The sequence below is a fragment of the Drosophila biarmipes genome, chromosome 3R (genome assembly GCF_025231255.1).
Source record: "Drosophila biarmipes strain raj3 chromosome 3R, RU_DBia_V1.1, whole genome shotgun sequence".
NCBI classification, from domain to species: domain Eukaryota; kingdom Metazoa; phylum Arthropoda; class Insecta; order Diptera; family Drosophilidae; genus Drosophila; species Drosophila biarmipes.
In genome coordinates, this window is record NC_066616.1 from 23,609,948 (window position 1) to 23,627,365 (window position 17,418).

General features: G+C 45.7%; 6 protein-coding genes across 8 annotated transcripts; 3 read left to right on the forward strand and 3 right to left on the reverse strand.

The window, feature by feature from the left end:
• The first annotated feature begins 110 nt into the window (after nucleotides 1-110).
• LOC108025969 (zinc metalloproteinase nas-13) lies at nucleotides 111-1,108 on the forward strand. The gene is made up of 2 exons (XM_017096663.3): nucleotides 111-398; nucleotides 445-1,108. Exons 1-2 carry the CDS (start codon nucleotides 111-113, stop codon nucleotides 937-939), a joined length of 783 nt encoding a protein of 260 aa, XP_016952152.2. The 3' UTR covers nucleotides 940-1,108.
• Nucleotides 1,109-1,199: 91 nt separating this feature from the next.
• LOC108026384 (zinc metalloproteinase nas-1-like) lies at nucleotides 1,200-2,173 on the forward strand. Its single transcript, XM_017097305.3, has 2 exons — nucleotides 1,200-1,521; nucleotides 1,577-2,173. The coding sequence occupies exons 1-2, from the start codon at nucleotides 1,264-1,266 to the stop codon at nucleotides 2,120-2,122; spliced, it is 804 nt and encodes a 267-aa protein (XP_016952794.1). The 5' UTR covers nucleotides 1,200-1,263; the 3' UTR covers nucleotides 2,123-2,173.
• On the reverse strand, nucleotides 2,100-5,506 carry LOC108026383 (uridine-cytidine kinase). Of its 2 annotated transcripts, XM_017097303.3 has the most exons (6): nucleotides 5,073-5,506; nucleotides 4,702-4,847; nucleotides 4,546-4,643; nucleotides 4,436-4,484; nucleotides 2,506-2,637; nucleotides 2,100-2,346 (listed from the first exon to the last, which is right to left on the reverse strand). In XM_017097303.3, exons 1-6 carry the CDS (start codon nucleotides 5,447-5,449, stop codon nucleotides 2,225-2,227), a joined length of 924 nt encoding a protein of 307 aa, XP_016952792.1. In that variant the 5' UTR covers nucleotides 5,450-5,506; the 3' UTR covers nucleotides 2,100-2,224. The 2 variants fall into 2 exon arrangements, with proteins under 2 accessions (XP_016952792.1, XP_016952793.1); XM_017097304.3 differs by lacking the exons at nucleotides 2,100-2,346; nucleotides 2,506-2,637 and adding an exon at nucleotides 2,950-4,084.
• Nucleotides 5,507-5,910: 404 nt separating this feature from the next.
• LOC108026425 (elastase-1) lies at nucleotides 5,911-7,169 on the forward strand. 2 transcript variants are annotated; one of them, XM_017097357.3, is made up of 6 exons: nucleotides 5,911-6,045; nucleotides 6,107-6,254; nucleotides 6,310-6,414; nucleotides 6,570-6,688; nucleotides 6,744-6,939; nucleotides 7,001-7,169. In XM_017097357.3, exons 1-6 carry the CDS (start codon nucleotides 5,913-5,915, stop codon nucleotides 7,149-7,151), a joined length of 852 nt encoding a protein of 283 aa, XP_016952846.1. In that variant the 5' UTR covers nucleotides 5,911-5,912; the 3' UTR covers nucleotides 7,152-7,169. The 2 variants fall into 2 exon arrangements, with proteins under 2 accessions (XP_016952846.1, XP_043951599.1); XM_044095664.2 differs by having other exon boundaries at nucleotides 5,911-6,042.
• Nucleotides 7,163-11,825, reverse strand: LOC108026424 (organic cation transporter protein). The gene is made up of 7 exons (XM_017097356.3): nucleotides 11,035-11,825; nucleotides 9,179-9,625; nucleotides 8,957-9,111; nucleotides 8,640-8,808; nucleotides 8,438-8,579; nucleotides 8,204-8,357; nucleotides 7,163-8,141 (listed from the first exon to the last, which is right to left on the reverse strand). The coding sequence occupies exons 1-7, from the start codon at nucleotides 11,148-11,150 to the stop codon at nucleotides 7,612-7,614; spliced, it is 1,713 nt and encodes a 570-aa protein (XP_016952845.1). The 5' UTR covers nucleotides 11,151-11,825; the 3' UTR covers nucleotides 7,163-7,611.
• A 2,793-nt stretch (nucleotides 11,826-14,618) lies between these two features.
• On the reverse strand, nucleotides 14,619-16,922 carry LOC108026382 (uncharacterized). The gene is made up of 3 exons (XM_017097302.3): nucleotides 16,456-16,922; nucleotides 16,216-16,398; nucleotides 14,619-15,537 (listed from the first exon to the last, which is right to left on the reverse strand). Exons 1-3 carry the CDS (start codon nucleotides 16,833-16,835, stop codon nucleotides 14,658-14,660), a joined length of 1,443 nt encoding a protein of 480 aa, XP_016952791.1. The 5' UTR covers nucleotides 16,836-16,922; the 3' UTR covers nucleotides 14,619-14,657.
• Between the last annotated feature and the right edge of the window lie 496 nt (nucleotides 16,923-17,418).

Genomic DNA, 17,418 nt, shown 5'->3' on the forward strand with positions numbered 1-17,418 from the left:
CTTAACTGTAGAAATTCCAACTTACTTACGCGGAATGCTTCCGCGCTTCTATAAATAAATAGGTGAGACTATGTAATACCGGTAGCACATCAGTAGAACAATTTGCCGGCATGGGAATGTCGCGAAGTAAACCCAGGTTGCTCTTTGTCCCAGTTCTACTAAGTATTTCCCTGGGGGATTCCTTGCCCGCTGGAGCTTTGGTCGACCCTAACAAAGAGGAAGTGCAGCCGAATCCCGAGGAATTGGGTCCCTACTTTGAAGGTGATATGTCGATCCCATTGAGATACAGGAACGGCATTTTAGAGCTGAGCTCCCGCTGGCCGGGAGGGGTTGTGCCCTACGTGATCGAAGGTTCGTTCACGGATCAGGAGTTAAGACAAATAAATAATGCGATTCAGGTGAGGATTCAGAAAAGTCATTAGTGTGCCTACAACTCTCCTTCAGGAATACCACACAAGGACCTGTGTGCGTTTTAGGCTCAGGACCAGCGAGGACGATTTTATCTCCATTGGAAGTGAAAACTCTGGTTGTTGGAGCGCTGTCGGTCGATTGGGCGGCCGCCAGGAGTTGAATCTGCAGTCGCCCAACTGCCTCCGAAAGATCGGCACTTCCATCCACGAGCTGATGCACGCCCTGGGCTTTTTCCACGAGCAGAACCGCCACGAACGTGATTCCTATGTCCGGCTGATAGGTGACAACGTAGTGGCTGGAAAGATGAAGAACTTCAGGAAGTACAGCTCCAGTCAAGAGTCAGGTTTTGGCGTGGAGTACGACTACGGCAGTGTGATGCACTACTCGGCCACCAGCTTCACCCGGAATGGACTGCCCACCATGGAGGCCTTGCGCGACACTTGCGATTCCAGGAAGATGGGCCAGCGGCTGGGTTTCTCCGCCGGCGATGTGCGAAAGATCAACGCCATGTACAAGTGCCAGGTCTAGATCAAAATTACATGCTCCCGATTTGTAACACCAAAGTCGCAAAATCATGCGTATCTTCATGGAAAATTTAACGCTTTAGGAATAAATATAAGAACTGTTTAAATAAATATGCTCTAAGCATATGCAACTCAAATCAAACTTTCTAAAAAATACAAACCTTATAACTATATCTAAATATTTCTTTAAATATTTACTGGGAGGACAAAAAAACCGAATTTATTAGTAGGCATATTAGGCGTACCTGTATAATGACCCTCAGTTCAGCTGGCAACCACACTAGTAGAAAACTGTGCCAACGTGGAAAAGTCGCAAAGCATACCGAGGATGCTCATGTTCCTGGTTCTGTTATGCATTTCTCTGGGAGATGCCATGCCGTTTGGTAATCCCAATGGGGAATCCCGGAAGAACCCTTGGGAACTGGGTAGCCACTTCGAAGGTGATATCGTGATGCCAATGGGCTACAGGTTTGCTCGTAATGGTTTGGTGCCGCAGAGGTTCCACTGGCCTGGTGCCGTTGTGCCCTACGAGATTGAAGGTGCCTTTACCCGCGAGGAGCTGGAGACACTAAATAACGCATTTAAGGTACGAGTAAGCCATATCAATTATAATCAGGTTACTCGATCTAATTGCTTTCCAGGAGTACCACAATAGGACCTGTGTGCGCTTCAGGCCCAGGATCAAGGAAAAGGATTACATTGCGATTGTAAACAAAGGGATCGGATGTTACAGCAACCCCGGACGTGTGGGTGGCCGCCAGGAGGTGAATTACCAAACGCCCGAGTGCATGATACAATTCGGCACTGTGCTCCACGAGCTGATGCACGCCGTGGGCTTTTATCACGAACATAACCGCTATGAGCGCGATTCCTATGTACGCGTAGTATATGCAAACATCGCGCCCTTCGCCAAGCCTAACTTCTGGAGGTACCACAACAGTTCACTGCAAGGATTCGGCGTAGACTACGACTTCGCCAGCGTGACGCACTACCCGCAAGTAAGCTTCTCCGTGAATGGAGAGCCCACGATTGTGCCGCTGCGCGATACTCCCGAGTCCAGGATGATGGGTCAACGGGAAGGTTTCTCCGTCGGGGATGTGCGCAAAATCAACGCCATGTACAAGTGCAAGAGATCGAAGTCTGGAAAACGACGAAAAGTGCGCATAAAATTCAAACTGGTTTACTGAAAAAACATGTCTATAGGTACAACATTTGATAACAACATTAACATTCGCCTATGTGCGTCGTGTCTTGTACTGCTCCGGGAACTCTTTGGCCATTGCCGTCCTCTAGTGGTGCGGAAGGTTCTTGTTCGTCTCGAAGAAGAAGTTGCCCTGCATGTTGAGCTCCTTGCAGAGCGTGGAGAACCTCCGGATGGCGTTGTAGGTGCCGAGGTGGCTCTCGCTTCCATCTTGCACAGAGAAACACAAAGCATAACAGAAGAGACTATATATACACAGCGGAGAGCAAGGGCCCGATCGCATGCAGGGGGTGGTGATTAGTAATCCCGATGATCCGCTCCAGTCAGCGGCTGGTTAGTGGGGACGAGCCTTTTGGATGCTGGCCTTACCTGGGCCCCCGAAGCCGGCGCCCGTTGCATTCAGGTCCAGGTTCATGTAGAGCGCCATGTTCCCGGTGGATCCGTGGCGAGATCGATTGTTCAGAAAATCCCGGATGTGCTGGACAATCAGATCGATGGCCACTGAAAGGAAGAAGGAGCGCCATTAGTGGACGGCCAATTTGGTAGTATCAAATCGTAATGCTGCACCTTCGTAAGCATTGCAACTCAACGTGGAACAATCCACTTACCTCGCTGCTCCTCCGGAGCTGCCCCGATCCGAGCGGTCTAGTCTAAGCCAAGGACTTACTCTAGCTCTAGTTAGTAGGGTCTATTACCTAATCGCATCTAAGCTGGGCGGCATTTTCTGTTAATTGTTACTCTATTGTGTCTTGTGACTCGAGTAGCTGTGTGCTTTACAATCTGCTGGTTGTGTACTTACAAATGAAACACCGATTTATCTTCGCGCCTTGCTAGGCAAAATTATCTGTCTTGCATTTGTATATTTGAGACTTCATTAAAGTGTTTAGAGGAGACTCTATTATATAATACTAAAGTCGCAAGTTCCGACTTTTTAGATGCCCGGTACTCGGAAGGAATTTAAAAATTTAAATCAAAATGTTATGGAAATCTATATTGCTTATTTGGATATATTTAGTTTATTTTTTAGTTATAAATGTTAATCGAAACTACATTCTCTAAATTAGATAGTTACTAGATAGAATATGTTTCAAGGACATCTACAAACAAGTAAACAGTAGTTTTTGAAAAGTCGAGATTAAGGAATGAGTTATTTATAGACCATTTAGAAGATAATATAGGTATACAAAATCAGCAAGAACTATAAAGGTCCTACATATTTTTAGGTAGGTAGCTTCTAGTTAAATATATACAAAGTGTGTTTAAATACAAAAGTATTTCAGCTTTTAAAAGTTAATAAAGGAGTCCCTTAAAAGTATATTAGCATCCAAAGTACAGAATGTGATAAAAGTTATTAGCAAAGTATCGGGCATTGGAACATAGATACAATAGTTAGATGTGTAACATGTGTGGTTTGGTGAGTAGAGTGCTTAACTCGAAAGGAGGCCAAATCGGGGCTGGGCACCGGGTTAGACCAAAGGATAACTTTAAAGTGTAACATTTCGATATAGGTAAGACCAGAGTTAGACTGGGATCGCAATCGCAGGTTGGGTTATCTTGATGAACAGAAACGAGCTTACATACACACTACCATGTATTGTTGAACATATGCAAGAGTAGATACTAAGGATACTTTTCAATCTTAGGCTACGTTAATTGGTTACGATGAGAAGACCAAATGAGAAGCGATGCCGGCGCTCATTAATGAACATTTCTGTCGCCTCGGTTTTCTTTCTTTCTTTAGCTTTTGGGCTTTAGTTTTTGGCAATTAGTACAAGCTGAAGACGCGGCGTTAGGACGAGGAAGTGGTCGCCCCAGAAGCGAGTTTGCGTTTGCATTTAGTGATCTCGCTTCATGCTAGACGCCGCCACCCTGACTGTGTTGCTGTGCTGTGCGCTGTTGGTGGTGGCGAGAATCTCCCCGATATGGTGTACAATAAGATCAATGGCAACTGCAAGAAATACAATAAAACAACAGGAACAAAACGAAAACAACCGAAAATCATAACGCAAGAGTTTACAATTAACAGAGATGAAGGAGAAACAAAGAGGGGGTAGAAATGTTGATAGTAGGCTTATAGTACTTAAATGTATGAAAACATCAAGCATTCTATGTGACGGGAATTTCTCGTCCTCAGACGGGTTAATAGAACCAGAAACAAAAGAACCATTGCTATAACTATGGTTATTGGGGGGCAACCAACTCAACGAAACACTACAAACGCTTAGAGTGTAAGAGTGTGTTTTGTGTGGGCATAGAAAGTAAACTGAAGTGGACAGGTGTCTGGGTGCTGTTGCCTCACCTGTGTTGTCGGCGCCGCGTGGTATGATAACGTCAGCAAACTTTTTCGTCTGAAAAAGGTAGGGTTTATAAATTACTGTTTATGAAAAATTCAATATGGGTGAAACTTACAGGCGAGCAGAATTCCTCGAAAGCGGGCTTTACGAAGGTCATGTATTGGGTGAGCACGGCATCCAGGTCCCGACCACGTTCGTTGATATCACGTGGCACTATTAGGTTTGAATATTAATTCATTACTTGGAATGATGAAAATTTATCACTACTCACCTCTCCTGGCCAATCTGGTATCGGAGTCGGTGTCCACGAACAACTTCATGTGGAACAGGTCGCGTATCTTAGGAAAGTAAAAGACCAGGATGCCCTCGAACAGGACCACATCGGCTGGGTAGATAACCAGCACGTTTTCAAAGTCCCTGAGAAAAGGAATATTGTATTTATAAAAAGGTCGTGGCAATTTCTATTAAGCTGACTGAAAAAAAAGGCGCATTTAACATTCAATCTTAGCTCTCCAGCTGTTTTTAGGATCTGTACTTAGTAACTAAGCTTTGATCCTATAACAATGGATCCAATAAGCTGATAAGTTGCATATAATATAGTAAGCCCCTTTCCTTTCAATCAGAAAAGGCAATGCTACTCACAAGGAGTTGGTGCGGTAGTCGTAGCTGGGAATCTCCACCTTGTGTCCCTTCAGGATGTTCTGTAGAGTGCTGAACATGAGTTCCTCGTTGAAGGCATCCGGATGGTCAAAGTTGAAGAGGCCCTTCTGGGCCTTGGCTTTTTCGGCAGGCGTGAGCTCCCTGTAGAAGCTGTCCTGGCTGATGGAGACCACCTGGCGCTGCGTGTGGTCCATTTCCGCCTGGCCCAGCTGCTCCATGATCTTCTTGCAGACCGTCGATTTGCCGCTGGCCGTGCCGCCGGCCACGCCGATCAGGAACGGGGACTTGACCTCATCGTTGGCAGCGGCGCCGTCGCCATTCGGTAGTCGCAGCTGGTCGACTCTCCGTAAATCCTGCATTTTTCCGTGAAAATAAAATAGAATTTTCACGCACAACAAACAGCTGATAAGGCTAGGGATGGGCTAGCCACGATAAATATCAAATCGTTGTTCTTGCTATCGATATACCGGAAGTGCAGCGTTGCCACTTGGCGCGAAAAAGAGAAAATAGTCGTTATTTCAAATGAAACCATAATATTTTGTAAAGTAGTTATAGAAGTGAGTCATTATAAAACTACACAAACTACAAATTACGCACACAAAAAAGACCACGCAGAATCTACATGTACTCTGGTCTTGCTGACGCCGGCGCGTTGAGATTTGAAAACAAATTACCAACGCATTGGAATTGGAAATATTTGCACAGCTTTTTTTTTTGTTTTACTGAATGGGAATGCTTTTTATACTTTTATTAGCTTAGTAACTGTTTCTCCATTAGCAACCTGCTGACGGTCATATGTCAGTGTCTTTTCAAAGCCCCACCATGAAGGCTGCTTTAGATCTCAGCCCCTGGAAAAGGTTTTGCTGGCTGCTCCTCAGCGTCTTGGTGAATTCTGGACTTAAATCCTGTCGGGCAGTTCCCATTGTCGGAGGTCGCATCGTGTCAACCGTGGGCAGTACATTACTTATTTGCCTATCTTGAAGTACTAACTGAAAGCTCCCCAACTCCATTTGAAGGCAGCACAAGTAAATATCCCTTCATGGTCTCACTGCAAGATGTTATCCCGGGAAATACCACGAGTGGAGCTTCCTATCGACACTTTTGCGGGGGCAGCCTGATAAGCGATCGCTGGATTCTGTCCGCAGCCCACTGCGTTTGGAGGAAGTTGGTATTGCAGCTCTGAAAAAAATTCGCATTTTGAGTTGTTTTTTATTTTTAGAAACATTCACAATATTGCTGCCTTCATTGGCTATGAGAATATTGAAAACATTGGGCAGCTGGAACCATATGGTCTGGAGAGTGCGGAGTATATTTACTTCCAACCGTGAGTAATCAGTTGAGTCAAGTTTAATACTCTCTCCCCAAAGAGATTTGGAAGTTATAATAAGGGGAACTTGACTCAGCAAAGAGAGAACAACGATTTGTTTAGGAAGTTTAAGTGTTTCTTGAGCACACATCAACTGATATTTTTGAACGCAGATCAAACTTCAGGAACGATATAGCTTTGCTTTACATGAGACGGCGCTACTGGAGTCCTCCGAGCAATGGCCTACAATTTGCACAGCTGCCTCCCCAAGGAATGAAACCAGACCAGAATGGTATAATTCGATTGCATAGTAATATATCTTGATATCTAATCCTTTAATCCCCCAGAATCCTGTCGCATTATTGGCTATGGAGCCACACAGCATGCTGGTCCATGCCAAAAGAAACTGTTCGAGGCCGAAGTTCGGGTGATTGACAATCAAAAGTGTCGGGATATCATAGGACATATCTGGGCGCCACAGAACGGAGCGAATACGGTGTGTGCCCTGGGCAACAACCAGGACTCCTGTCAGGGAGATTCGGGGTAACAAATGAGTGTGGGACTTATAAATCCTAATGGCTAATTAAATATTTCGATCTGCTAGCGGTCCCCTGATCTGTCCTTATGGGGGCAAGGACTATATCTACGGCCTGGTGTCCCACGGACTGACCTGCGGCATCCAGGGAATGCCCAGCATCTACACAGTGACCAGACCCTACTACGATTGGGTCCAACTGCTGATGCAGTCGTCCTAGATCTCTGCTGATCACGTATAAATAGTACATTTATTATGCGATATCAAACAGAAAAACAGTTAAGAATATATATACTTAAACAATGCAGGAATAGCACGGACTATCAACGAACTTAGGCTAAAGTACTGTAGGTATATATAATATTACATAAGACTAACTAAAATAACCATTTCCACGATGTGATTTATCAGCCAGGTCGTGTGTCTTTTGTTTTTTATAAGTAGTCGTGAAAAGCGAAGCCTAACTGTTATGGAAAATATCATTTTCACTTTAAATTACTTTGGCTATAATCAGATACTTTCATTTTAGGAATTTATAATAGCAAGAAACAGCCTGAGGTAAAGCTTTTTTGTGATACCCATTTTAGGTATTAATATAATAATTTAGAGAGTTATGAACTGAGCTCCTGATAAATCAAGTCGTAAACATGGAACTTAACCTAAAAGCGAGGTCGCCTCCTTCACTGTTTCTCGGGCTGCTCTGCCGGAGTGGAGGCCTGTGTGCTCTCCACCTTGTCGGAGAGCTTCCCCGTACCGGTTTCCGGAAGTGTGAGGGTCAGGAGGCCAGCTACTAGAACGCAGCAGCCGCAGATCGTTGTTGGAATGTACCAGCCGAGGGCTCCCAGGCAGTCGACCACATAGGGGGCCGAGATGGAGCCCACATGGGCGAAGGTGGAGCAGGTTCCCAGGGCAGAGTTGCGAATCTGGGTGGGATACAGCTCGGCTGTGTATAGAGTAACCACGGAGTAGGTGGCGCTGATGCCGAAGCGACCCAGCATGGCGAAGGCCACGATCCAGGTGGTGCTGCCTGCGGGAACGGAGAGGACGAGCAGCAGGGATACGCCCGTCCAGAGGAACAGGAACATGGTGGTGAGCCGGCGACCCGTGAAACGGAGCATCACAACTGGGACCAGATAGGAGGGTATGTCCACCAGGCCGGTGGCTACGATGTAGAGATATCTGGACACAGACAGGTTGGCGGCATTGAGAGCTGGAGGGATTACATTTATTAGTTCGAAATATATTGGATACTCTTCCCTATAGACAGCCCACCCGTCACGTAGTAACTCAGCGAGGTAACGCAGAACATGAAGTACGAGGCAAAGATCATCTTGCGCACACTGGGACTGGCGTACAGCTCTATGATGGACTTCAGAGGACCGTTCTTGATCTTGTCGCCCCAGGAGAAACCCACCTCCGGCTCCAGCTGCAATGGTAAAATATATATTCCATTAGCTCTTTGCCTAGCAACTAGAATTATGTATTCCTATGGAACTCTGCACTCACCGCCTTCTTATCGGTGACGATGGGAGAAGCGGCTGCAACGGCGGGCTGAATTTGGTAGTGGCTGGGCTGCCTGAAGAGAATCTTGTATACCCGATCGTATCTTTGGTTGGCGATCAGCCAGCGGGGTGACTCATTCATCAGGCTGGGATTTCAATATATATTAATTCCATAAACCAATTAAATCTAACTTAGCTTAACTTACTAGCAGTTTAGGATGAGCAGCAGCGAGGGAATGGTGAGGGCCAGTTGGAGGTGCCTCCAGGGTTGGATGAGGTAGCCCACCACTGCCAGGATGATCATGCCCACGGGATACGAGGCTGAGAAGGCAATGGACATCCAGGAACGATGCTTCAAGCAGATGTTCTCCACAACTAAAAAAATACGTGAAAAGTAAAACAAATATTTGTGACCAATCAAATAATGGTAGTTATCACTGTAATGAGGTAGTTCGCAAGTACATGTTAAAAGTAAATTTTCCATAGTTATTACTTAGATTATCATAACAACATAGAGACTTACTCATGGTAAAGGCAGGGTAAAAGAGACCAGATGAGGCTGCTCCCAGGGCGAAACGTCCTGCCAGGAAGAGGCTGTACCAGGGCGAGAAGGTGCAGAAGAAGCTGCCCACTACGAAGAAGACAGCTCCCAGGGTGAAGGAGGTTTTCCTACCAAATCTGTAGGAATAATATAATTAATCAGTTACTATAAAATCTGAAAAAAGGGGACATCTTATAAACCCACTTGTCGGCCAGTATGCCAAAGGAGAAGGATCCACAGAACTTTCCCAGCGAAATGGAAACCTGGGCGGAGGTCCGCTGGATGCTCCTCTCGCAGGTGAGATCCCAGTCCGAGACGAAGGTGCTTTCCGGATTGGCGAACTCATGGCGACCCTTGGCCTTGCAGGAGACCTCAACGGGCGGGGAAATCTCGTTCAAGTGCGTGGTGTAATTGCGGGCCGCCTCATAGCTCATCTTGGCCAGCTTCCCGTAGTTCCAGTCCCACACGGTGCAACCGCCCGAGTCCAGACCCCTTCCGGCAATCTCCCGCTTCTGGGCCAAGGTCCAGTTGGTGTCCTGCAGCTCCGCAATGCCGCACCACTGGTCCTCGGGCAGGTGGCCCAGCAGTGTGTAGGAGGACACATGGAAGCCATTCAGTATGTTGGGGGTAACACACAGGAAGAAGATGGCCCTGGGGACGGGGGAGAAATAAAATAGTCACAATAACATATTAGCCAGTTGGTTAAATTTCACTCGGCTGCTAATTGGGATTTTGTTTTCTCAGATACAATATACTCGTACTTCGCATCCGGGCAAATTGTTTACAGCACGCAACTCCAATTGGTGGCACATTGACACCGCTTGGCTAACTGATCGTCGGAATGCAAATAATAACGCCGATCAAAACAAAGCTGTGAAGGTTGTACTTCTGTGGGTGATACATTATGGTCGTATATGCTGCTCACATAATCACTTAATGGCAGTTGAAGATTCGCCCGGGCTGTGTCGCAAATCGTCAAACAAATCGGGCAACCGGAACGCTGTGCGCAGTATTTACATATCCGACTTTTTCACGTGACTCCCCCGCCCACAAGGCACGTAGATCGTCGGCATTCAAATTCAAGTCACTCTCGATAATTTCGGGCGTAAGGTGCTTTTGTGTAGGACTTCCTCCAGTGAGTCAGTTGAATGACTCCGAGTGCACACGTCCTCCAGCGGGCGAGCTTATCGGATGGGATTCATTACACTGCCGATCTGGGTAATGGAACCGGTACTTGTGACGATTTCACGATTCCACATCGCCCGATTTCAATTCACAACCCTTATCGCCAATGGAAACGTATTACCACACACATTGCGCCTGTAGCTGATAGGCCAGATTTGCATTCTATATTTAAATCCCATACCGGGCGATCGCCCACATGACCGTTGCCCCGCGACTGGAGCCCCGCTGGGTGAGTCTTCGAGACCCGCCTGAAATTAAAATCAGGAAGCCCTCTGCAATTAGCTTTGCCTTCGGGCTGAGGCAAAAAGTTAATTGATCTAGGCTCTGGAATCTAATTGCGGCGAGTGATTCGTGGCTAAAATAGGGTTTTAGCTTGTACTCACGCCCAGTGAGGCGGAAAAACTAATTAAATTAGCCAAAGCTGAGTTGCGGGGAGCAAAGTGCACCACCCTGAGTAATGTCAACATTTTCTAAAAACTCAACCTTTAAAAGCCAGCACACCGCGTTCACTACGAAGTGGGTCAAGTGGAACGTGATTCGAGCCGAGCTGAAAGGCGACTTCCTCAACTTCGAGCGGGTTATGGCAGAAATATGATTCCCACTTTCGCACTGAGACAGTGATCTGAATAGGATCGTTAGGAACTAGATTACAGGCTGATCCAATTTGGTAGAATTTATTAAAGGCATAGTAATATTATATAATATTTACGAAAGTTTATTTGCTAAGAAGCCTAGTTCTGTCACAGGTGCGATGTGATATGAGTTGATTGATATGATATGATATGATATAATATGATATATGATAACAACCTCTACAGGATAACTGTATCCTTTTTTAAAGCTGGTTTTTACTTAATCCCCAAACACACCCTTACCACACAAAGGCTCCTCCGCTGCCCACGACTTCCAGCTGCTTGGTGAGCAGATCCTTCAAGCCCTCCTCGCTGATGGTCTCGCGGCTCTTCTCCGGGTTCTCCTTCGATTGCGTCATGTTGGCAATGGCAATGTCACAGCTACTCGGCGATCGGCGATCAGAATCCGAAATCACGCCTTCGAGGATGATGTTGTGTGCGGCAGACGACTGACCCCACGCAGACGAATCTCGCAGATTGCAGTGAGGTGACACTGAACTTGGATTCCTCTGGCTGTGCAGTCTATTTTTGATCTGGTGCAAAAACAGTGATACGATGGTATATGCCCTGCTGTACGTTTCGGATCTTAGCTTGGGAGCCTAAGTCGAGGATCCCTTGGGGTGCATTCACTGCCCGCGTTGGAGATAAGACCCGTCGTCTGGTATATGTACTTTCACTTTCACTTTCGCCCTCGTAATATTTTCGGGGCTCTGTTGTGGCTGCTTCAGTGGCTGTTTACCTATCGGCTGGTTCTATTTTCTGTTTATGTTTTTTCAATTGGTAATGCAGCACATGGGAGCTCTTTGCTGTGACGGACAGCGACACGTTTTTTTTTTTTTGTACTTTTTCTGTATTTTTGTTTTTGGTATTCCGCTGTTGTTTTGGGTATAAAAATTTCCCTCAAGTTAAAATAAACATGAAAATAAAATGAAATATCTTTGGGGGGGGATTCTCCTTATGCTGCGACGCGTGCAGTTGCGTTTTCCTCCGCTTTTCACCGATGCTGCTCTATCAACTACTTGTCGCTTCGCAAGCGTCTCACAAACTAAGCCCACGGGCGCCCGATCGCAGCGTTTTGTATGCCGCTCCATCGGGGCATTGGGGGCCTCAAGGGGGGATCCGCGGGGGGATGGGGCCGGCGGTACTAACATCGCACTCGGTCAGTGCCTCAGTGCCGCCGCCGCCGCCGCCGCCGTGATTCACTCGCTCGGGATCGATCGGCTCTTCCCGATCCCCGTACTCGGGGCACATTTATGCTGATTCTTTTTTGGATTCGACTGCAGGCATTAACAAAAATGTAAAAACCAAACATCAAAAACACATTCATAGAGCGTCCGAAGAGCGATTCGATTCTGGGCGAGCACTCTGCGAATAACCAAGGAGAGCTCTGATTTTTCGAGTATGCTTCGACTTATTTAATAAGTTCAAAACAAAATAATTGCCCTGCAGCTGCTGTTGTCAAATTTCCAGAATAAGTATAAGGGTATTATTAGACTTTAAATTTGGGTGTATATTTTTTCCTGACAAATTACTTTATGTGCACTTGCATATGGCAAAGATCTCTGGGGATTGGAGCAATGGTATTGGATGTTAGGGGTGGTTACTTACTGTGAGTCCCTAAAGAAAAATAATAATACGTTTTGAAAGCAATGATTCCATATATATTTTTTTTTTTGATATTTTTTTTAGGTATACTTACTGTGAATCCCTCAAGAAAACTAAAAATACATAAAAGCAAGAGTTTCAATTTTTTTTTGTACCTGGGAGACTTACTATGAATCCCTAAAGAAAACTAATAATACATTCTGAAAGCTCAAGGTTTATTTTATTTTTTATTTTATTTTTTTTGAATATTCAAGGGTACTTACTGTGTATCCTTAAAGAAAACATTTTGAAAACAATAGGACTAAATTTATTCTTTTTTATTTTGTTTCTCTATTTTTTTCTTTCCAAAAGAAACCCTTACAAATTTTTGAAAGCTGCGGCTTTGGCACCCCGCGAAAGAGAGTACCACCGAAGAATTCCTCATTATAAATGCGTCGAACAACATGAAAACATTCAAATACACTCCCGAACACTTGAACATATGGCCGTGCGGCGGTCGTACCCTCGTTCGGAATCCCTTACATTCCATTACACTCGCGCTGCCCGAGCCCCATGATATATTTACATTAGCAGGTCGTTTAATTCTGCTGTCTCTGAATCCCATTACAATTTTCCCATTCGCTTCGGTGATATCCGAGAGTCGGGTATTGTTTACACTTTTGTTTTCGAGCTGTGCTATTCGAAATTCCCAAAGAGCAATGGGTTTTGAAAACGAAAGAGCGCACTTTTCAATGGCACTGCTGTGTACAATGTAGAAAATTTGCTTTCTCATAACTTGATATTCTCTGGGCGGCGGACTTGTGAATGAATCTGGAAATAGAGTTTTGTGCTCGGAACCAACTTGAACCAGAACCCTGAGTGGGGAGGATGAAACAGAACCAGATTTCTACGCAGCGGGCGAATCAAGTGATTCGATTAAGGTTAACCTGCGTTATCGGCGCACATCGAGAGTCCTCAACTCTGGCCAAGATCAATTGGGCTCAATGAGTCGATCGACGATCGACGATCGACGATCGACGTCAATATCTTAACTACTAACCCTGTGCGAAAGATAGAGATTGGCATTGAAGGGTGGGAAGGCATGGGTTGGGGTTGGATGGTATAGTATGGGATGGGACTGCGGCACATATTCCCTATATTCCCATTATGAATCTCTTTGTTATCGCAATCTAACTTGTTCGGCTTTATTCGCTTCCCAGGCGCATTCTACTCGACTGTGAAAATCGCCCGGGGGGTTAGCTCAGCCCTCCTAACGGTTCCAGCTCTACCTGGTATTATTCTAGCAGCCCATCCGCAATTAGAGCTCTATGTACGCAAGTTCATGCACTTGGGCGTGCCTCCATTAGCCATTCGATTGCGGGTAGTCTGGGTTGGACCCCGCATTAGTTTTTGATTAGGCCTTCATTGTTCAGCGAGCGCACGTGCAGTTTCCTACGGATATGTATTATTCCCGAACTTCAAGAACTATGGGTTGGCGCAGTTCTGATATGTATATTTTATCCAGGCCCACGCTTTTGCTTGCAGGTCAATCCACTCAGTGCTAATCCAATAATAGCCAGCTCATCTGCATAATCGCCAGGAATTCTTTATAATGTGATAAGCTTTGTCATAAAAAGATGTATGGCAATTTAAGGGGAAGTCAAGCCTGATTTAGGAGCAGCTCAGAGAAAAAAGGCACTCAGAAGAAGAAATACTTCTTAAAAAATAAATTACATTTAACATTGTACATTTTCTAGACATATTTTCCCATACAAAGTAAACTTGACTTTTACGCGAAGGCCTCGAAATAGTGAAATTCCAAGGCATATAATATTTAGTAAGAACTTTTCTTACTGACTATCAACCTAAGTTAATTTTCATAAAACCAAAACTATATGAATTGAAAGATTTACCCCGAGGTCGGCCAAATTAAAGTGATCTATATTATAATGTATGCTAAACTACTTAATTGCACCACTAAATTCCTCTCGATACCTCAGCCCCCACACAAGCTGTGAAAACCTTTGAGATGATAATTCCTACTTATAACGACAGCACAATTTAGCCAGTCAGGCGTTGGCGAGGCTTAAGTGAATGATTGCCAGCAAAACGAGACGGGAATTGTGTACAAATTCGTGGAAATCTAGGCGTTGCTCAAACTCACTAAATTCACTGGGGGCATTAGAGACGCACTCCAGGAGCCACTCGACCTGAGATCCCAGACGAATGGCGGGGTGACAAGGTCGTCTTCGAAAACAAGCACTTTAATTTCTAGGCAATCCCTACGGGGACGACCTGGCGTAGCCGAAGTTCAGCAGCCAGATGAGTCCGAGCACGAAGAGGCTGTAGAATGTCACGTTGTAGAGATTGAGGCGGCTGAGGAGTCCCCGGATTCTGCCCGAGGCGCGTGCCCCCTCCTGGGCACCCTTCGGCCTGTCGTCCAGCATATCCTTCCAGCTGACCACCTGGGGCCGGACCACGAAGAGCGCATTCACCGCCGCCCGGAAGCCACTCTGCACCGCCCCGCCCATCAGGCTGCGATAGTTGGTGCCCACCGCGGAGGAGCTGGACCAGATGACCCGGTGCCAGGGCTTCGTTTGCGGCTTGTGCAGCACCACATTCAGCTCATCCGTGGAGCACTGGCTCTCCAGGGGCTCTCGCATCTCCTCGCCAAAGTGGCTGGCCAGCAGATCCATCACCTCCCCCAGAACCTCCTCCCCATCCTCTGGCGAGTGCAGCATGTAGCCACAGAAGGTGGACATCCGGCACTCGTGACCACTGACCAGCGGCTGGGAGCTGAGAAAGTTGCCGGAGTAACCCAGATCCGACCAAAAGGATTTGGCATATCGCAGCTGGAACTGAGTGATCAGCCGGCGTGGGGGATTCTTGCCAGCTTTGGTGGCCATGGGGGGCAGAAAGGCCCTCGGAATGCGGGGCTCGAACTGCAGTTTCTGCACTTTATTCCAGGGTATGGCCAGGATCACAGCCTGCGCCGTGTGCCCAACCCCCAGACTATCCATGACCTGCACATAGTTCTTGAAGTGCTCCACTTTCACTGCCTTGCAGTTCAGCACAATCTTGGTGAACTGCATCTGCTCCAAGATGCTCTCTATCAGCATCTGCGTGGGCACCTCGTAGAAACTGCTCGGGTAGGTGAAGTAGCTGGGGATGAGGCGAATAATTAAAACTTAATGGGGCTCATAAAGTTCAGTAATGAAAACCAACTCAGGGGTGAGAAAAATGCAATTTCTATGGGGTAAACTAAGTGCAGTGATGTAGAGATCTTGGCCAGCCGATCAATCAAAGCCGGGGCTCTAAGTTTTCTATAAACAATTTATGGGAATTGTAGGCCTGCAGTGACTGAGGAAAGTGACACATACGTGATCTATAAAAAATAAGTATCTCAAATCGGGTAATCAATCATTTCCCAGGGGTAGTATTCCAAGTGGGCTAATTACGAGACGTGCTCGGTTTTTAATTTTGTTTGTTGACAAGGGTTTCAATTTCAAAAAATGACTTCTATATTTTTAATAACCAGCTCTTAAATATTCTTAATGCGGTTATCGCACCTTTGTTTCGTTAAGCTATGACACAAATATTGCAATATGTTCATCAGATATAGACAAAAAGTCTGGCAATGTAAGACAGCTGGTACTCAGAGTTAAAAGTAGATTAAGTGAAATCAATTTCATCAATCATTACATAAAACTAAAATTAATTATGATAAGCACAGGAAATCGGAGATTATTACAATGATTTCTCATATGTATACGACCATCTAACTATACTGATCCTGAGTCACCTTAAATTTGTTATATTATATGGCCTGTTTTTCCTTACAAGTCGATCAGCGTTTTGAGGCCTCCACAAGAACTGCAGACGGACATGAAGACATCGTAGTCCACCTCATTGGCGGGCACTCCGCAGACCACTTCCACCAGGTTGAGCATGAAGTTCCGGGATTTGTTGAAGAACAAATGATGGCAGATGTGCTGTTCCATGTTGGAGACTCGCTCCCGCAGGCTAAGGAATAGATCGTAACTTAGTGCAGATTTAATACGACGATTTACCTCAACGCACTTGAACCGTTTCGATCGGAACTTGAACATCCGCAGATCCAGCATCTCGATGTATCTTCCCAGCTCGAACTTGGCCGGCAGCGCGGTGAGTCCTCTGTCCAGATCCCAGCACCGCCGCATCCTGCCACTGTCGTACCTCCTCCGCCGCGGTGACAGCTGGATGAGGGTCAGGAAGGAGAGCATATCCTGCTGGGCGGCGTCCACCAATCGGGTGTTGTTCTGGCCCAACTGCCCGCCCAAGACCCCACTCGCCTCGATGATGCGCACCTTCAGGGTGCTCTCCATGGCCAGGATCTTCAGGGCGGAGGCCAGCCCCGAGAGACCCGCGCCCACAATCAGTACGTCCAGCTCCGGAGTCTGTGTGCCGAAGGGCAAATCCATTTGAACCGCGTTTTCACTCCGCACAGCCGGTGGGAAATTTTAATTGACATTTTATTTAAACGACGAAAATTGTATTTATAAAAAAGGTGAAAACTCAGGCTAAGACAGTTTGACATGCTCGGCACAGTTTTAGAGCGTTGCTTGAAAAGTGGGGTATACTTTTGGGCTTTACGTTTCTGTTTTTATAAAAACGATCCTACAAACCTCATCACCCCATTTTTGGTTTTCTAGATAAGTCCAATCAAAATCAGTCTAATGGAACCATATAAAAATAATTGTTTATAGGATCGTTTTTGGGATTTGAAGGTTATATTACGATTATAATCAAAGTAGTAATTTTTTAAAAATAAAACTCATAACTGTTGTTTCCTGAATATTAACTACCATTAATGCTAAACAATGGAAATAAAATTTCAAGGTGATCTGCTTATAACTACGTTAGTTTTAATTATTCCTTGAAAAGTCATAGCATTAGCATACCAAAATAAAGGGAATCCCTAGGGTAAGCTGTAAGCTTTCCAAGTTGCTCACAATTAAAAGATGTTAAATAAATATTTGTTTCTCAATATATACGAATTCCGGA